The sequence below is a fragment of the Condylostylus longicornis genome, unplaced genomic scaffold (genome assembly GCF_029603195.1).
Source record: "Condylostylus longicornis isolate FDR11 unplaced genomic scaffold, ASM2960319v2 ptg000030l, whole genome shotgun sequence".
In the NCBI taxonomy this organism is placed as follows: domain Eukaryota; kingdom Metazoa; phylum Arthropoda; class Insecta; order Diptera; family Dolichopodidae; genus Condylostylus; species Condylostylus longicornis.
Genome location: NW_026577999.1, coordinates 1760131 through 1781227, shown reverse-complemented (window position 1 = coordinate 1781227; position 21097 = coordinate 1760131). Strand labels below are relative to the sequence as shown.

At 25.2% G+C, this 21097-nt stretch overlaps 1 protein-coding gene across 3 annotated transcripts in view; it reads right to left on the bottom strand.

The window, feature by feature from the left end:
• Nucleotides 1-21097, bottom strand: part of LOC129607840 (probable serine/threonine-protein kinase DDB_G0282963) — a 160884-nt gene that overhangs the window by 51871 nt on the left and 87916 nt on the right. For all 3 annotated transcript variants that reach the window (XM_055519038.1, XM_055519039.1, XM_055519040.1), the window contains exon 3: nt 3538-4493. In XM_055519038.1, the coding sequence (XP_055375013.1) occupies nt 3538-3735 (198 nt within the window). In that variant the 5' untranslated portion in view covers nt 3736-4493. The remainder of the gene's footprint in view (nt 1-3537; nt 4494-21097) is intronic.

The window sequence follows — 21097 nt, the reverse complement described above, 5'->3', positions numbered from 1 at the left end:
CAAAATAACTAGAATTTATTTAATTACATTTTAAGTAAAATGTGTTTGTTTAAGTTTATAAACTAAAAGTTGAGATTGTTATCGGGAAAATGTGATACTGCACTTCTAATCATGTTTATTTCATCCTTTATTGTGTGAAATTCCATTAAAAATTATTTGATTACAATGGACTCTGCTGAAAACTTTTTTACCTATAGGTACCCCAAAATTAACTGAGTGAAAATAATTTTATAAAATTATCTTATTATTATTCAAACATTTTTACAATTAAATTATTATTTTTAAATCGTACAGAGTTTATAGCGGAAGAAAATGTTATAATAAAGTGTTACGTTACAACATTTTGATTGTTACAACATTTTGAATGTGTTTTGCATTCTACATTTTTATGTAGCACAACCATTTAAAATTCATTCATTTTATGCCATTTCTTTTCTCAAACAATAATCAATACTTAACTTGTTGTTGATGTTTTGAATATTTTTTTGAATACTTTTCAATATGTTAATTTATTCAAATTTTATGCGAAAATATAAAAACAGTAAAACTAGTGTTGAATTCAAATTTTTACACTAAATTTTTGGATGATATACAATATACACAATACATTTAATATAGTAGAAACAAAATTGAATGGGAAAAACAATTAAAATAAAAAGTCTTAAAAGAAAAAAATTATAAAAGTCATATTTCATATTGTGATGAATATTAAACAATAATTTTGATAATAAAAAAAAATAATAATGGTAACACTATATTTTAAAATGGCATTATTAAAATGAAATTTATATTATTTTTTTATATAAAATTTAAACAATCAAGAATTTCTAGTCAAATATTATGCTGATTATAATTTTATTCAAAAATTCATATATTACTTCATTAGGACACAGCATGATTTTTGTCTCTTAATTTATGCCAATATAATTTTCTTAAGAGTGAAATTAATAAATTATAATAATGAATTCAATAAAGCTTTCAAAATTGAAAGATAAAGGGGTGATCATGTTAAAATATTGCTTTTAATATTTTAATAAATTTTAATCTTAAGTTCAATTAGTAAGGCAATGGAAGTTCGAGTGTAGTTCAACTAATTTCAATTAAATCGCAGTATTATTTCAAATCAAATTGATTTTTAACCTTTGTTTTATACTGGGATTTACTAAAAAGTATTCCAAAATGCATACTTTTAAAAAGTATGGTAAATATATATACATACATATATAGCTATTGTACTAAACGTAAATATTCGTGTATAAACGTGTATTTTTGATATTATCGAATCGGTTAGTCAAGGGTTATTTCTGATGGGTTTTCTTTGTGAATGTATTCATTCATTTGAAACGAAAATTCAAAAACAATTTAGCAATTAGTTAATAAACTTTGGGGCTATGTGAGCTATGTAAATTCACTCGTAAAATTATTAAAAATCAAAAAAGTAAAATTACTGGCACAATGGGAAAAATCGCGAAAATTATATTTGAATGGAATTAATTTCTGAACAAGTTACGTTATTCAAGTTATGCTGTTAAATAAATTAATTTCGTTTTTTTTTGCAAAATATTATAGACAAGTTATAAGCATTTACAATTATTTATCTATTATAAATTAGATTATCCAAATTTTTATGAGATTTTAATGTAAATTAATATGCCGTTAGCATTAAAACAATCAAAACCTGAATAATATTTATCTATTTATTTTTTTTTGTTTGTCGTTGATAAACAAGAGTTATACTAACTAAAAATATGAGGAAAGAAAAAGATAAGCCAGATAATTTTATTCCTATAGTTTTGTTTTATAATTTTAATTTAATATTAAAACTTTTATCTTTAAAAATTACGTTAAAATTAATTTAAAAACAATAGTAAAATATTTCGGAATATAATTATAAAATAAAATTTATGAAAATTTTATGAAAATATTCGATTATGAAATAATGCCATCTTTCTTTTTATAATTTTATAAATGATTAATCGAAAATGTTAAAATTTCATATTTAAATTTTTGTTTTTTTTGTTATAGAATGCGATTTATAATCGTATTTAATAAATCGATTAAAATTACAAGGGAAACAAAATTAAATAACAGATTGGATTTTAAAAATTGGACTTAAATTTTTAAAAGAATGGAGGAAAAGATGCTTTTAAAAGAAAAGTATTATAAATCATTTTAGGTGTTTTTTTAAATAAATTACAAAATGTGAACGACTTGTGGTTGTCTAAGATTATGAAAGACATGAATGTATAAGTGTTAAATAATATTTTTAATAAGTTGATAATAAAACTTTAGAAAAATCCAAATAAATATTCATTTAAATAATACTTTGATTATGTGTATATGTACATACGTAAAATACTGCACATTATAATAAAATAACTTTGGTTAATAATATTAGTTTATATATTTTGAAAATTAATAAATTTGTTAAACGGTATGAATTTCAATAACAAATTATTGAATCTTGAATTTTGAAATTAGTCTTAAGTCCATTTGCAATCTCATAACTCTTTTATTTTCTTACACCAATCATAATGTCAATTGTTTGAATTGCAAATTATGTAATTTTAAACAAAAATAAATATATATGTATGTATATCACATTAACCAAATTTTTGAATAACTTTAAATGCAAACGTTAAAATAATAACAAGAGACTTAGGTTGCTTTCAAAATAAACGATCTAATTATTAGTTAATAAGTTAATAATTAGTAGAAATTTATGTATGAATAAATTTATTATTTCATTTATTATATTATCAATGGTAAGCAGAATGTGTTGACATTATGGGAATCATTAATTGCTTAATGTAATAAAATGTTTTTTAAAATACAAATTATATTAGCATTATTTATTATGTAAGTACATTATGCAAAAATAAATTAAAAGATGATGTTTTATTTTTGAATACTTAATTTTTCAATAATAAAAATATAAAATAATGGAATATTACTTAATAATATAATTCCAGAAAATAGTACAATCCGTGTCAAATAAAAATAAATTAATGATATAAATGATTGCAGCATTTGAAACATTTCTAAATTTATTAAAATTTTTGGTAATTCCATTTTTGAAACCATTAATTTTGGTATAGGTATTTATTAATATTTTTATAAATGAAAATTAAAGTAAATAGGCTCATTAACTTTACTAACAAGGAAATTTGTCTTATGTTCAACTCTTTAAAACATGCACATGTAACATGTACTTTCATTGGGTTCTAAAAATTATTTTTGGAAAGCTTTTCACGAATTGAAAATTATACACCAGGTGTGGAAATTCATTATTTCTTATTGTATCATTTCAGAGAAATAGAAACGTGGAAGAAACTGCGCTTGAATATACAAAATAGTTGATAGTTTTTGAAAAGACTTTTTGTTTTTATAAAACTTTAATATGCTTACTAGTTATTAGTTAATGAATCTAATCTTTATCGGTAATCAAACCATATTGAAGTACTGAACTAAAAACAATTCCAACTAATAAGATTTTTGTACAGTAATAACTAATAAAATGTATATGTATATACATACCAATTTTGTGCCACATATTTGCCCTTTTAGGTCATTGTTACTACCATTTGTATCATTATTTCCAGATGAATTATCTTTGTTATCATCGTCAATATTTTGCATATTTATAGAAGCTGAAGATAGTGTAGCGTTTGCTTCTGTTGTTGCTTCTGTAATTTGTGTGGTTTCTTCCAAAATTTCATTGTTTCCTGTTGGCATTATTATTCCGTGTTTTTTTATTTTTGCTTTCTAATTGACTTAGTTATAGAATTCTACATAAACTTTTTTTTTGTTTTTAATTTGCTTAGTTTTTATGTTCCTTGTTTCATTAAAATTAATAGTAATGTTCTTTATTTACATGATTTTGTTTTTTTTTCTTCTGAGGTAATTGACGTAAATGAAAGATTCACGTTTTTTTTCTGCTTTGAACACAATATTTAATCAGTTGACTTTATGTTCTCCAAATGTTTCTTCTAATACTTTTTCATTGCAATAGGAAAAACATGCAGAAAAAATATAGGCAGTTCATTTAAAAATTTATTTGACAGATGATATTGAAATGTTTTTTTTGTTTTCTTACTGGATATAACGGTAAAGATAGTAATTATAATTGTTGCTAGATGTTAACAAAAAAATTTATGCAATTTGTAGGTGATTTTGTTACTTGCGATTTGTTATAAAATTTTATTGACAATAATCGAGTCTTTTATTTGGCGGTGTATAAGCGGCTGGATCATAAGCACCATTTGGAAAATTTTTTTCTTTATAAAGTGATGTTAGTTTGTATTTGCTGTTTATATTTTTGTCGGGCTTTTAACGCATCTGTGTAGTTTGCTTTCTATGTTTGTTCTGTTGATTTTTTTTATTTTTCTAGAGAATTTAGAGTTTATTTTTAAGGTAATGTTTACTAGAGTTTAATGTTTGTGCGTTCCTCTTGTTTCTTTTAAAACGTATATACATACTCAGTTGATTTTCATCTGAAAAAAATGAAAAAGTTGAAATTAAAGAATTGTTTAAAAATTTATTTTGTGTAAAAGAAATTTCTTATTATTCAAATCTTAAATTTTTCTTCAAACTAAATATTTAATACATAGTTCGAAGAGTGTTGCCTCATTAAGTTAATATTTATGACAATTGAAAATATGCTCATACTACATTCCTTCTTTTCAAAAATGAAGCTAAAACATGATTTATGAATTGTCAATATGAAGTTACGAGTATATATACATATTAAATAACAACTAGCACTCGGCCGTACAAAAAATATTTTCCGCTATATTATACGAAAAAAATGGATATTTAGATGAGTTCCCAAAGTATACTTGCACCTTTTTTTACCAAATATGGCCAAACTCTATTGTCAATCTGTTGAACTACAAAAACAAGATTTAAAAAAAAAAAGGATTTTATACATTAAATGGAAACTACAGTAATTGCCTCCGCGGATCATCGGCAATGAATTGAAATATTTCATTTCAAGCATGTTGCAGCGAAAAAATTGATTTCATTGTTTTTGAGGTTTTATCAAATGTCAATTAAATTGTAAAGAAAATATCACAGCAGTAATACAGAAATTTTGATACCCAATCCTGCATACCTCATACATTACGGGTTATCACAAACTTAAAAATTGATTTTATATTTAATTACTACTTGATTTGACTGAAATACCATTTATGGGAACACTGTTTTAAAAGAATGAAAGATTTGTTAATGTTAAAAAAATTTAAAAAAAAAACAAAGATCGAAGAAAAAAAGTGTAAACAATAAATGTATTTATATTGCTTTCTCGTTTCTGCGTTCTTCTTATTTACAAATAGAATTATAAATTTTAAAAATTTTCTAGCGGTAAAAATAACATTTTTTGAGTGATGAATGCGGTAAAATTATTATTATATTTTTCAAAAAGAAAGAATGAATAAATGCTTTAATGTATTTTATTTATTCAGAATTTTACAGATTTATGACAAATAAATGTTAATTTCCTGTGTTTATTAATGTCATTTTACTAATGTATACAAATATTCAATAATAAAAGAGAGTCGTCAAAAGAAGTTTTTGTGACAAAGTTGTGTAAGTTTCGAAATCATATAAAAGATTTTAAATCTTTACTCAAGTTTTTTTACAAAATTATTAAAGTTTTGTATTTGTAATACATAATTAGTAATACATAATTGTAATATATAATTAGTTTTGCAAAACAACTCCAAATTAATAAGGCAGATGGAATTAATTTGAATGACAATAACATAATGATGGATTTTAAATGTGCTTTTATCAAATATAAATAAAAATTTTCTTGAAAACAGAATATAAATTATAACAATGCCAGTAAGTAAGCAAATTAAAAATAAAAAACTAATATTTATTACTACTTTCTATCTTGTAATAATTAGAGTGTAAATTAAATTAATTGATATAAAAACAGAATGAATTAATCGGATTAAATTAAATTTTACATCATTTTCTTTTAGAGTGGGTTGATGTCATTTCTAATAATTATAGCGTTAATAATTTTTATACTTAACTTGAGTCATGTTTTTGATTTTTAATTTTTTAATTATAGCATTTTTTCGTAATCATATGTTACTTAATAATGGTACCTAGTTAAAACTTTTTTTCTGATTTGTTTTTTTGTAAATTAATAATCAAATAACATTTATGAATGTGTTATTGATTCTTTTTGATTTGATAAAAAGTGAAAATTATTTTTTTATTTTCTTAATAATAAATAAAAATCTAGCTCAAAATATTTGAAATTAATAATGGAAGTATAATCATAATTATTAGTTTTGCTATAAACGTTGCTATAGCGAAAAATGAAACTGGAAATAAATTTTTAATAAAATTTAACTTTAATATTCATTATTATTATTTATTATACTTAATTTTATATATATAGAATAGTTCGCAACAAAATAATTTATTATTTATTAAAATAATTAATTTTTGCATGCATGCTGCCACACTTTTTTTTTCGTACTCCATACTTTTAAATTGCTCTATGAAACAATTAAATTATTATTTAAACTTTAAATATTCATTTACTGTACAGGATGTTTTAATTTTATGATACAACAGTTTACAATATGACAAAACTTAATACATTACATACCAAAATTGAAATGTGGAAAATGATAGGTATAAGAAGCGGATAGTGTATAAGTGGCAACAACCGGTGGCGCTGTTCATTTGTGAATTTTAAAATCGTGAATGATGTAAATATAAAAATAATAGAAAGAACAAAATATAATTTCTTAGAAATGAGTAAATGACACATAGCGGCGCGCTTTAAAAAATTAGCACATTTTGATTTTCAAAATCATAAATGTCAACGACAAGTCAAAGCGTCAATATTCCAGAATACAAGAAGAAGCGGTAAATTGAAATTAGTTTTTAAACAAGATTTTTTTTCAAACGGAAAATAAATTGAAAACTGTTTTACGAAAAACAATTGAAAAATTCGTCTTTTAATAGCTTCTTAAAAGGACTTAATTTTAGCAAAGAATGGATTGCCTTTAGACATCGTCTCTTGGACTACTGCATCCAATACGAAAGGATTCCATTACAGTGAAACTTCCCGGCATAATTGAACTCTGCATTTTTTAAATGCAGACTAATGAAATAAATTGGCCGTCATCATCAAAAAAATATTATAACTCAACTATAATTTTGGTTTTCGGAAATTAAAAAAAGGAGGATATGATTGAAGTTAAATTTGAAGGAAGTCAAGAACAAATAATTTTGCAAAAATGAGATAAATGTACATATTTCTCTACAAAAAAAAATGCAATAATATTGCATGTCTGGATCATTTCAAGTGGATAATAAATTCTTTAAACAAATTGGAAAAAATTTTTAACGTAGCTTCATTCATAACCGAAACTAACATTTTGATCAAATTCAAAATGCCAAAAGCATGTAAAATATATAATACTTATAAAAAGACATACCCTGTACCTACATACATATTGTTTGCATGCTGTACATCTATCAATGATGTATTAAATTTATACATATATGTACATATATAAAAGGCAATCAAAGTATAACTAATTTGTATGATGAAAATAAATTGATCACATTAGGATATTAGTGAATAGCCATTCTGTAATTGAAGTAGCTGGAATGTATGTAGGTATGTATGTATATTTTGTAATTTTATTAAATTGTTTAAAATTGTAAAATTTCTAGTTTATTAAAGGTATTACATAGATATATATTCATATACATTTACCCAGTAATTATATTTATAAATGTATGTATGTAAATATAAACGTAATACAGTATAAATATACATACCATGCAGATAATTTCAAAGATGGCATAATAGCCGTGAATCGTGGTTATTATTTAATGCGTCTTGGCGTCTTATATTGGTATAAGTAGTTATACTATATAAATATGTAATAAGTATCTTAAATTTCGTGTAATTGTGTCAAGTATAGAATGAAAAAATTAAAATGAAACGTACAGTATAAATAGAAAAACAATATTTTTCCCCGTTTTTCTTTTTGTTCTTGTGTAACAGCGATTAAAATGAATAAAATTGATATTACACCTAATACAAGTAGTGTTTAAGATCCATGTATTCATTGAATTCAATATATTTGTTTTGGTTATTGGATATTGACAATAATATAAGGTTAACTTTACTAGTCAAAAATATTAATAAATTCAATTCATCTATTAATTTGAAAAATTTATTAATATTATAATTAATAATAGTCCCTTTTTGTCTTTGGTATTCGAAGGGTTATATATACGTTACAGTTCTGTTCAGATTTTTAATGAATATAAAATGTTTTGGAAAGAAATCCGGAAAGAAGTATCTTCATATCTAATTGAAGAAGTACGTAAAGGGTCTAATTAAAGCAGCATATAAAAGTATTCGCTATAGTGTGCTTTCTTTATAGAATCAATAAATTTCAATTATTTTTTTATATGTTGAGCTCGTATTTTGTGTTATATGTATGTACATACTAACATTTTTGTATACGAGGGTCACTATTTATATTTCGGGTCCTGGCAATACTAGTGCTGCCAGGTGCAATCTGACACTTCCATTGGAAAATTTGACATTTTTTAGGACAACTTCACTCAGAACGTTTTGTCATTCGAACGCGAATTGTTTTGTTTACAGTGACTTGAAAAATTCATCTCGGTCAAAAAATGGAATTGTCCCGTGAAAATTTTCGTGCGATGATTTTTGACAAGAGTGTCTCGATCAACTTGTTTCGACTTTTGGTGATGAAGCACCATCAAAAGCCACTGTAAATCGCTGGTACCAAGAGTTTGGTTTCGGACGCCGTTCGCTCCAGGATGAATTTCGTGAAGGTGGGCCAATTTCGGTCGTTTTGCCGGAAACCATCGATGCTGTGCGCGAAATGATAATGATGGACCGGCATGTGACATACTGTGAGATTGAGGCATCCTTGGGCATTAGTTCCACCAGCGTACATAAGATATTGCATGAACATCTTGCCGTGAAAAAGGTGTGTTGTCGATGGATCCCAAAAAATTTGACGATTGCACAAAAGAAGGCTCGTGTCGATTGGAGCAAAGAAATGTTGAAAAAAATCAATCGCGGTGCGTCAAGAGACGTTTATAAGATAGTCACAGGTGATGAATCATGGATCTATGCATATGAGCCCAAAACGAAACAGCAATCGACCGTATGGGTGTTCCAAGACGAGCCAAATCCAACAAAAGTTGTTCGTGGAAGAAGCACATCGAAGCAAATGATCGCGTTTTTTTTTGGTATAACCGGTCATGTGGCCACAGTACCTTTAGTGGAACGTAGGACGGTCAATTCTGAATGGTACACCACCATCTGTTTGCCGAAAGTTTTCGAAGAAATAAGGAAAACAAACAAGCGCCGGCGAATCATTCTTCATCATGACAATGCAAGCTCTCACAAATCAGCTGAAACAATGGACTATTTGAGCACTCAAAATGTCGAATTGATGGGTCATCCGCCGTACAGTCCTGATTTAGCACCCAATGACTTCTTCTTATTCCCTCACATCAAAAAAAAAAATGCGTGGACAACGATTTTCAACACCTGAAGAAGCAGTCGATGCGTTCAAAAACCATGTTTTGGAGGTGTCTCAATCGGAGTGGAAAAAGTGCTACGAAAATTGGTTTCAGCGCATGCAAAAGTGTATTGATCTTCATGGGGAATATTTTGAAAAACAATAAAATCATTTCCAATGATAAATGTTTGTTTTTTATTGCTAGACCCGAAATATAAATAGTGATCCTCGTATTATGTACAAATGTGGGTCTTTTTCCCAAAATGTAGTCATTACTACTCCCTGTATGATTAAAGTTTCATATAAAAACTGCGCTTTCTTAATTGTCTTCTTCTTACTTCGTTTTCATTTTAGGAGTTAGGTCCATATAAACAAACATCAACTTACGTACAAAATGTATTTATATATGTATGTATAAAAAATATAGAAAAATGATTAATTTTTTAATTTTTAAAGTATGTAAAAGCAAAATTTCTTGTTTTTCGCTTTTTAAGTTGGAGAATGATCAAAGAAGAAATCGTGCCAGATTTTCGATATGCTATAAAATTCTGAAATCATTTAAATGTTTAATGCATATCTATATATGTAAGTATGTTATATCAATTTCATAGATATAATAAATATATATATATATATATATATATATATGTAGATAAATAAATAGATAAAATATTTAGATTCTAGGTTAAATGTTTATTCTTTTAAATTCCAAAGGCGATAGCAATTGTTGTTATTTATTACATTGTGCCTACCTATTAAGTGTACAAGTATAAAAACAATAATAGTACTTTTATATATATGAACAATGTACATTATTATAAAAGATGTTTGACTGATTGATATTTAGCATACATTGTGTAATTGTTTAATGGTATTAATCGGTAATCGCGACATTAAACGTTAATATATTTAAAGAAAAAACAGAAACAGCAAATTAAACCATGTTTTCAGGCAGTTACATAAGCATATGTATACAAGTATATACAATAGAAAAAAAATTTTAATAGAAATAGATTTTTAGAGAAGTACATACATGTATACGGATTATTTATTGAAAATTATAGGATTAGAAGACATTTGTAGGTTAATTCTCACAAAATAAAATCTCACAATATTAAAGAAATTCGTATAACAATTAAAAAAATTATACAGTTGCTTTATAGTTAATCGCTATCATCAATACTTAGATATTTAGAATAGAAAAATATCCGGTTATAAATTCTTTTTTCTTATATATAGCAAAATAGAAAATTTATCGTAATTTTGATACAATCTTTATTGTAATTTAATAAAATAATATGAGATAATTAAATAAAAAACGATAATTTTCATTCACCTTCCATGGTACGTTAATAAAAATTAGTAAAATAATTTAAAAATTCCATAAACTATGATTTAAATGTATATTATTTATAATTTTACAAACATTTGTGCCTTGGGTTTTTGTATGAAATAATAACAAATGTATATATTGTATTAACTTTTGAGTCTAAAGAATTTTCAATTAAGATGAAAAAAATTCTTATCTTGGTGAAAACAAAAAAAAAACAAATCAAAAGTAAAAAGATTTAATTAGTATTTTGCTATTTTAACTGATTTTGAACCAGTTATTGTAGTGCTAACAATACAACATACTAAAGAGATTGTAAACAAGTAAAGAAATTAAATTCAAAGAGCGAACGAAGGATCTTCTTCAAAGGGAAAAAACCTAGAATTTTACAATATTACTAGGTATAAGAATATTTTTTTTTCTTAAAGACTGCAGTAACTATATTTTATATACATTAAATGATCTTACTGATGTTGTGGTAAGATATTTAACATGTTCCCTATCCGCTGAGCCACATATGGTTCAGGAAACTGCGCTTGATAAGCACTGATACGTTTCGGAGCCATATGTGCGTTAGGGGGTATATGGAACTTCTAAAGCAAATTATTGGACTGGACATAACGGAACTGTACAGTTTCTGCACTCGACGTGCTATCCTATGACTACAAAAAACAAGTTATTCAAAAAACCCTGTTGGACTTGTCGGTCAATTTTGCATTTTTGTATTGGGACTATTAATATTCCATATTAAAGCAATATTTTGATATAAGATCCTACAAGTAATTGAAATTAGATTAGACATACATATGTATGAATATATTGTGCATATTATAAAATAATAATGATGTTAAAAATTATATTAAACGTCAAAATATAGTTTGTACGAAATAATTTATTAATTTTTTGTTATACATACATATACCATGTCTGATATGAATTTATAATTTCCAGGAAATGCTCTTAAATCCTTAAAGGTACACACATAATAATATATGATATGCAACTTTCAGAAGTTGACATGCGTTATGTTCGACTATTATGTTCAACATGTGTAAGTAAATATAACATAAGTGCATAATGATTCCTTTAATTTTTTTTTGCTTACAAATTTATGACTTTAAAATTCAACAAAACGAAGAACATCATCAAAATACTTAATATATGTGTACCTACTTATAAAAATTTTCCATAAAATATCCGCATTACTAAGGTTATATACATGAGTTCATGTGTATATTATATGTATATGATTTTCATTTGCACATAAAATGCGACCTCAATATGTAATAAAAAAAGAAAAACACAAGGAAAAACTATTGAATTTATTTGCTCGTATAAAACTTACATTATATTGAATGTAGTTATCTACATATGTACAATATATATTATACGTATATGTAGGCATGTATTTCAATTTTTAAAATTTTGGGTTGCGTGGTATTCTTAAAACACGCCAATCGATTAAGAATAAGCGCACAAATAAAAAAAGTTGTTTTTTGAAGGAGGATAACCAAAAATAATAAAGTATAGCAATCAAGGAACCATAAACAATTCGTAAAAGCATCATGAAGTCTTCATATATGCACACAAGACATGCATATATAGCACGGGATTTAAATAATCTACACTGTGTACATGCATCAATATATTTCCAATAAAATCTCAACACGGTATTGAATTTGCTGTTAAATATTTTAAAAATCATTTATTAACACCTGGACTTAAAATATAGGGTATGATAGTATGAATGTACATACAAGAGTATCATAACCATAAATCTATGGCATAGACAACGAGAGTTCAATTTAGCTTTACAAATTTGACAGTTACTTTTATTAGCCATTTATTTTTTTTCTTTTCTTGGATCATGGCCAGTTTTAAGTTCACGAAATGTACAAATATAAATATGTACGTATGCTACATGCCGTTATAACATTTGAATGAATCTTAATAGAGCTTATGTTTTAACGTTTGACATATTTTAGGTGACATATCGTAATACAAGACTATGTAATGGTAACAATCAGTAATAAATTAAAGAATAAAAAACAAGAAAAATTTATTTAAAAAAAATTTATGCAACCCTGTGTCTAGTAAGATACAAGTTTACATTTATTCGTGTATTAATGTAGGAGTAAAATATAAATTATGTAAATATGTGTAAAATTAAAAGAAATTATAAAATTAAAAGTCAATTACAAGTTTAATAAATAAAATGAGATTAAATTGCTGTTGTTGCAGTTGTTGAAAATGGTCCGTCAGGTCAACAAATGGGATGTATGTATTGTTTATTATGCTATTTCGGATAAAATAAATAAAGAGTTAATTATGCATCACGAGCTTTTTAAAACTTCCATTTGGTTCCTTATATGTGCCATGAGTAAGCGTTGTTGGGTCAAAAAGATGAACAATCCCATTAGTTCTTGATAATCTTTCCTATAATTTTCCGACAATAGCTTTGAGGATATTATTGGTGAATCAAGAGCATTAATTGACGTTATCTGCATTACTGCAACTGTTTTGGGAATTTTCAAAAGTGTCCAATGCAATATTGATGCATATGGATATCGGAAATTTATATAGATCAATAACAATATTGCCAAATGATGGTTTATAATTTCAAATTATTGATACAATAATTTTAGGGGTTCGCTGCATGATGGATCCATAAGTATCAATCAAATACATTTGAAATTTTTTTGTTAAGCATTTTCTTTTTGAATTGAATCAAAGCATTTAAAAAAATTTAAAAAAAGAGAAATTTTCTTTTAAGTTTTACTATTTCTAATCACTTCTAATTATTTATGGTTCTTAAAAATCAATTGATCAAATTTTTACTTATTGTGTCAATAAGATTTAGGTGAAAAAATTCATCTTCTATACTATATAAAAATTGTTCATAACCTTCTTTTTAACAATTTCAAGTAACATGTTAAGTTAAATTGAAAAAAAAGAATGTGAGCGAGAATGTGATCGATCGTTCTGTTGGGAATTCTTTGATGGTAATCTTGTTTATAAAGTCGATTGAATACAAAATAAATTCATGCTTCTATATGGTTGTAAATATGTTGTAATATAATTATATCTTTTGAATTCAGCGTGTACATGAAGCATTGACGTATCGTTTAATTAATTTTTTTTAAGGAAGTAATTATTTTACACACAAAAATTTTCTATTTTTTCGCAAAGCAAACAAGAACGAATGAAAACGGAATACCTCTCTTGGATATAGTTATTTCAGAGTTTGATTTTAAACAGTGTTTTCAATATTTTTTTAATTTTAGTTACATAAAGTGCATAGTGAGGAAAAATTACAATATTTTACTCAATAGCGCATGCAATTTTACTTTATTTGAATTTGTTGCGTGCTTCTTAAGTTAAACAGCCAAAAAGAGGATTGTAAAACCATATGGAACAAATCCGTTAACATAATCTAAAAATATTGATGATTTTGGGTTGCCTTGAATTCGGCATATTTTATTATAACATTATTTTTCAGTTTGGTTGGATTTATATGACTTTCCACATACATCAAATATAAAACACTGACCATGAAATCATGTAGACTATTGATGAAAAGTTTCAATTCTGAGCCATACATGTACTATTATAAATTTTAATATTAAGCATTAATTCGTTTAAAAAAGAAAGCTATTTAAGAAAAGAAAAAAAATTAAATAAGAAAAAGCACAAAATCATAAAAAAAAGAATCTACATGCGTTTCAAATCACGTTTTCATATATTTAAGATAGTTTTAATCTCATATTATTTACACGATCATTTTCTCTATATCTCATATTTTTAATAGAATCTTGGTTAAATTTAGAATACTGTGAGCGGTTAGCGTATCGCAAAATATGTAATAATAAAAATGGTTTTTTACATTAAAAAAAAAAACAAAAGAATGTAAGATGTTCGGTTCAATTGATCTTTTCACATTATATAGACTGAATTCTGATTAATTAAAAATGATAGAAGGAAGTTCCTGACATAATCTTGACTTTAATGGTCAATTAATTTGTTATTATCGCGCTAATGAAATCTCTATATGCCGCCCAAGTTTTATAATATCATGACACAGTAAATTTTTGTTTTTGCTGATTTTTTTTTTTTTAAATATTTTCACTCTTTATTTACCTATAAAAATATTTCATTATGTTTTGTTTACTTTTGCATCGTTTTTTTCTATATAAAGAATTTTTTTTCTATATAAAAATTCTGTTTCATGTTTATAATTTTAAAGAATTGCTTCTTAAGAGTTTCAAAGATTTTTTGCCATATTTTATTTTTTTTTATATAATAAATTTCTTAAATTAAAATTTTTAGAAATTATGATCAATGGTAATGGTACTGTAAGTATTAGTTTTTAAAAAGCTAATTAGCATACTGTGATTAAATTTTTGAAAATTTTAGATTAGAAGATCGCAAACCGGATTATAATTAAATTTAAAATTGGAATTTAAAACAGCCCATTTACATTGTTCAACATATTTAAGGATTACAATTAATTTTACATCATCTTAGAGAGAAAAAGTTAAAAGGAAAATTAACAATCCCGTACCAGTTAATTATGCGATATGCTTGCCATTTAATTTGGAATTCGAGTTAATAGGCGGGTTGTCGGCTTAAAATATGAAATTTCTATGAAATACACGCTAAAATATTAAGTGAGGTTTAATAAATTCAAACGGTTATTTTGGTTATCACTTGGAGGAATGAAACGACACTAAAATTCAAGCTATTGACAGTATTAAATTAAACATGTACAATTATAACTAAATTTAGTCTCCATTTTACATAAAGAAATTATATTATGAAGAAGCAGGTATACAAGAATATCACGCATATATGCAGATTATTTATATACATATTATTTGATGCACGTGAAAAATAATTAAAATGGTAAGACGGTAAAAAAAATCTGATAAAACGTGAAGATAGAAACGTTTTTTTATATTTAAAAAACTGGGTTAGATTAAATCCTGATACAAAAATAATTGCCTTTTTAAATTATGCCAATATGAAACTGTATAAAATTAATAAAAAGAATTTGTTTGTGTCCCGTATATTTTTTAAGAAATATTTGAACGATCTATGTAATAAATGTCGATCTAATAATAGAAGGTGGATCGGTTAGCATTTCTGAAAACTTATTAACTTTCTGAAAATTAATTATTAATAGATTCATCAAATTTTCAAAATTTTTGGTATTTTTCGTCGAATCGTAAAACTTTTTTTTGTTTTATCAGAAAATTGAACTGAAATGATGATTTTTAGTTTTGCAACAATAGGCGTTATTAAAGAAAATTATCCCATATGGATTGAAACCAATTCACATTAGATTGTGCAGATTTCTAAAAAATGTAATCAATGCTTTATAATGTAAATACAGACAAATTCTAAATTGATTACAATGATTAAATTTATAATGATTTTTTTAACGCGTATTAATGTAAACATATCAAATAAAGTAAATTTCACTTAACAATCACATTTAACATATTATTTTATCTTTAAAAAATTTATTTTTTGTGAATATAAATAAATTGTTAATATTAATTTAAATTATTGTCATTCATGCACAAAAACGCTTAACAATTTTTAGTTTTGAATTCTAAAAGGAAATAAAAAAATTTGTTTTTTAAAATGCAACTTAACCTAATTTCGTGATATCACGCTCTATATAATTAAAATAATAACACGAAAAAAAAATTAATTATTTACGATTATATAATTGTTATTTTCACAATAATCTTATACAAATTTATAAAAACTTTTATTCTTTCAGATCAAATCCAAATTAAATTGGAAACACGAATTTACATATAATCAAATATTCTACGATACAAATCAATGAAAAGATAAGAGCTACTCTATAACAAGAAATTTATGTATATGTCAGTGTATGCACGGAAATATGTAAGTAAAATTTAAGTAAAAATTAAATTTATCTCATACAATTTGTATGAGTAGACACTAAAATTAAATCACTAACTTTGTATCTTATAAAAGGTTTATAGTAAAAATACGCCAAGTACAGAATGGCGATGATTATTTCTGACAGAGGAAAACAATAACGACTAACAAAAGTACTACATATATTCATTTTACTAACTTATTGTACAGAAAAAATTTCATAAGTTTCAAGGATCAAACTTAGTTTAGTTTAGTTATTGAAGGAAGCAAGTTTCTTTGATAAAGCTCAACAAATCACCCTTAGGCGCCCGAGAACTCCTTCAACCCATCAAACCCATGTGCTTCCAAAAAGCGTCTTCTTCTTTGCATCAGGGCGGGCCACTTGCTGAACATATGTTTTACCTACATATTTTACCTATAATTTTAGGGAGTAAAAAACTACAGCAGATCTTAATATGATACATGAAATGATAAAAAAACAAAAATTCGTGAATATTACGTGCTTACGAGTATGGAACTATGTTCACAAAGACCACATCTGCCTCACAAGCCGCTTAAATTCAGAAGAAGGGCGGAATCGTTGTTATGTTGATACGAGAGAGTTTGTAATATTTGGGAAGGGGTACAATAGATATTCAGGATTTCGTGGTTCTTAACTACCCCATAATAAAATAATCTAGTATCTTAATATCTCTATGAAACAGTTTTTTAGGCGATTCAAATTTTGCACCTATATTTTAAACATATCAACAAATTTCTAATTAAATTAATATCCAAATCATATATTTGGATTTCATATTTTTTTACAATTGTTTTAGTCGCATAAGGGCTTTTTTAAAGACTTGTGGCAAACGTTTATGTAAATCTTCGCCGAGTCTAGGAAATCTAAAAAACACAAATTATTATTTCTCTTATTTTTTTCTCATTTACTCTTGTTCTTTTTACTGTTAATGACATATATTTAATTTACTCTCATAATTATCATAAATTTAACTATCGTTAATTTTCTTCTCCTTTTTAACATAGTAATGATGTTTTTTTTTGTGATGAACAAAAAAAAAATATTTTTATAGTTTAACAGTGCCAGCTACTGTTGCTCGTTTCTACGATATTTTGCTAAAATGTAATACAAAATCATAGCCTTTTAATTTTTTTATTTTTTTTTTTTTGGTTTCTTCTGGTTTTTCTTTTTAAAATGGGTTCCGCCCGATCGTTTAAAATGTTCTTGCTTTTTTTTTCTTTCATTAATAAGTGTAGCAAAATATATGTTGAAAGGAACGAAAAATAAAAAAAATATAAAAAATTAAAAATAAAAATAATCTTCAGCCTAGCTAGCAGCTACCAGTCTTACTCTTTGCAATGGATCTAGGTTTATTAAGAAATATTTGCAAGAAGAATCTTTTTTTTTTGATTTTGTATGTTTCTCTTTTAATGTTTTTCTGAAATCTTTATTAATCTACATTTTGAAGAGAATAATGCTAAAGCGTATGTACATATAACGTATGTAACGTATATACATATGTATATGTGCGAAGTATTAAGAGTATGTTACAAATGTGTAATAGTTGTTTATATAAAAACAGTTATAGGGAACATAAACTATAAAGTTCCTGAATTGTAAATTTTAGTTCCAAAATAAAAATGTAATATATGTATTTCCAAATGATTGACTGATCCTTGAATGCCGAAATGCGGTATTAATACATAATTCAGCAATTCACGCTTATATGTCCTAAACACAATGAGGCAGCAGTTCAAACTGCAAAAATTTTATAACCGCAATTGCATGTTGTCGCTGAGGCCCTTTTGTATTCTTTAAAACGTTGAGGCTAAAATTTTTGCAGTTACCTAATTTTGTAGTTTTAAAATGCGGCCCCATTGTGTTTAGTGCAATAGATTGAATTGTGTATTAATACCGTTTTATTGCATTTTAGAAGTGAAAGTTACATTAACTTCTAAATGAAATAACCTGTTTAAGTGTAAAACATTTAAGTTAGATTCTTAGCAACGAGATTTCATTGAGCTCATAAAAGGAAATAAACGTTTATTATATGATGATAAAATTAAAGCCTCTCAACATAAAATTAAACAACAATGCTAAAAGATATAAACTAGTGGAAATTGTTTACTACCACTGTTATATGGATAAATGCTTTTAGCACAATAATAAAAATTAAAAACAAAATTGTAATCATAAATTGAATCTAAGTTGTGGAAATTAGAATCGCCAGAGGAGTTAAATTTTTCCTTATGTTTACTTGGTGCTATAAATGTTGTACATATTTATATAAGTACAAGCCACATACATACATATATTTGCATGCTTATACATATGTATGTAAGCATAAAATATTTATGAGAACATTGTGAAAATATAAGAAAACTACTTAAATAGTTATGTGAAAAATTTACAAAGAAGAAAAAATTTAAGAAAGTGCTAGAAATATAAAGTATATATGAAAGTACATTCTTACACACACATTACATCGTATAAATATTTATGTTGACAAATTGTGTTAAGAAATTTATGATTGTCTTAAAAGTGCTCTAGAATCTTTTGAGTTTTATTTTGAAGTTCTCTTTTAATATTTTTAAAACAGGCTGTCATTTTTGAGAATATAAAGTTGAATGTTGTTTTAAAATTACTTTATTTACACTGACATTGAATTTTAAATTTGTAAGACAATGAGTTAGAATTTAAAAGGACAATGCTTTGTAAATCATGTTATTAAAAAATTGCGTGTTTTGGTTTTTCCGATGAACTTTTTTACTGATTTTGTATGTGAAACTCTTCTACCCGAAACGGAGATCACGAATGTAGGGGAAACAAACTTGATTAGAATTTTATAAATTTTATTCTACGAGTATTTAACCTTATTAACTACATATCATATACACATAATAAGAATCTTCAGCCCCAATATTAAATGTTAGTAGTGAAATTATTTGCAAGACAATTAATATTATTTGGGCTGTATTTGTCATTTCAATAAGGAAAATTTTTACAAATTTAATCATGAAAATTATTTTCATAATAATTTATTTTTGTGTTTTAAGATTAAATTTCTTAATTTTTTAAAATTTTGCTTTTTGTTTTAGACTTCATGCTAATAAAAAAAGAAAAACAATTCACCTTACAATAGGTTGATGCTGTAGTAAACATATGGATTAATCTTTACCGTTAAACAGTGCCAAATTATATACTTGATCATTATAGTGTAAAATATACAAGATTTTGATTCAATCATCAAATACAACACTGTAACGACAGATGGTTATTGCACCATATGGCTAAAAATGGAATGCATGCAAAAACATTAAATAATCAGGAAAAACGAAAATTATTCTTAATTGCTGCACGATTCATTGAATGTTGTACATAAATAAAGTACATACATTCATATATATAGAGAGGCACACATATAATATAGCTTATGCTAAATTTCTGTATAAGGTTTTATTCGATAATTTTTCGTACTTTGTCAGTATAAAAAACGTATTTTTGTTTTTTTGATATATTGAAAAGGGTTTTCTTCTTTTACCACATACCATTTTGGTTTGATCATTTTAATTTTACTTTACAATCCGTAAAATCAATTTAAAATATATTATGTTCCTATCTAGTCCAACGGTATTGTATAAAATCTTCGAAAATATGTTAATGCACCAAAAATTCGCATAATTTTAAAGAAGAGAATTTGTTAAAGTAGTTTTAACAATATTATTTTGAATTCTATAAAGTAATTACAATTATATACAATCTTTAAAAAATTATTTAGAATTCTATAAAGAAATCAGTCTATTAAAGATATAATAAATCCGTATATTCGACCTTTAAAACATAAGCAGATTCAAACCCCGCAATCCTGAACATTCAGTTCTAACTTCTTACCAATTTTTATCAAAAAAATATTTTTGAAAATAAAAATCAGACTTCACAATATTTTAGAAAATCAAGTATTCCTCATACAAGTTATCTAAGAAAAATGAAAAATAATATTGAAAACTTTTTATTGACAATATTTTGGTTTTTTATATTCAGTTAATTTAGTTAATTATTAATTTTTAAAGAGTTGAGAATATAAATGAGAAAAAATAGATTTTTTAACACATTTACTTTGAGAATTCTTTTAAAGTATTTTTCTGTTCAGCTCTGTACTGAATTTATTCTAGTTCAGTTTCTATCCATTACTTGCCCATAGTCAAGAATATTTGCTTATAACACAAGAATATCATGTTCCTCAATATGGCAAGATAGAAAATCATTTCGAAAGTATTTGCAAAAGATTCTATAAATTTT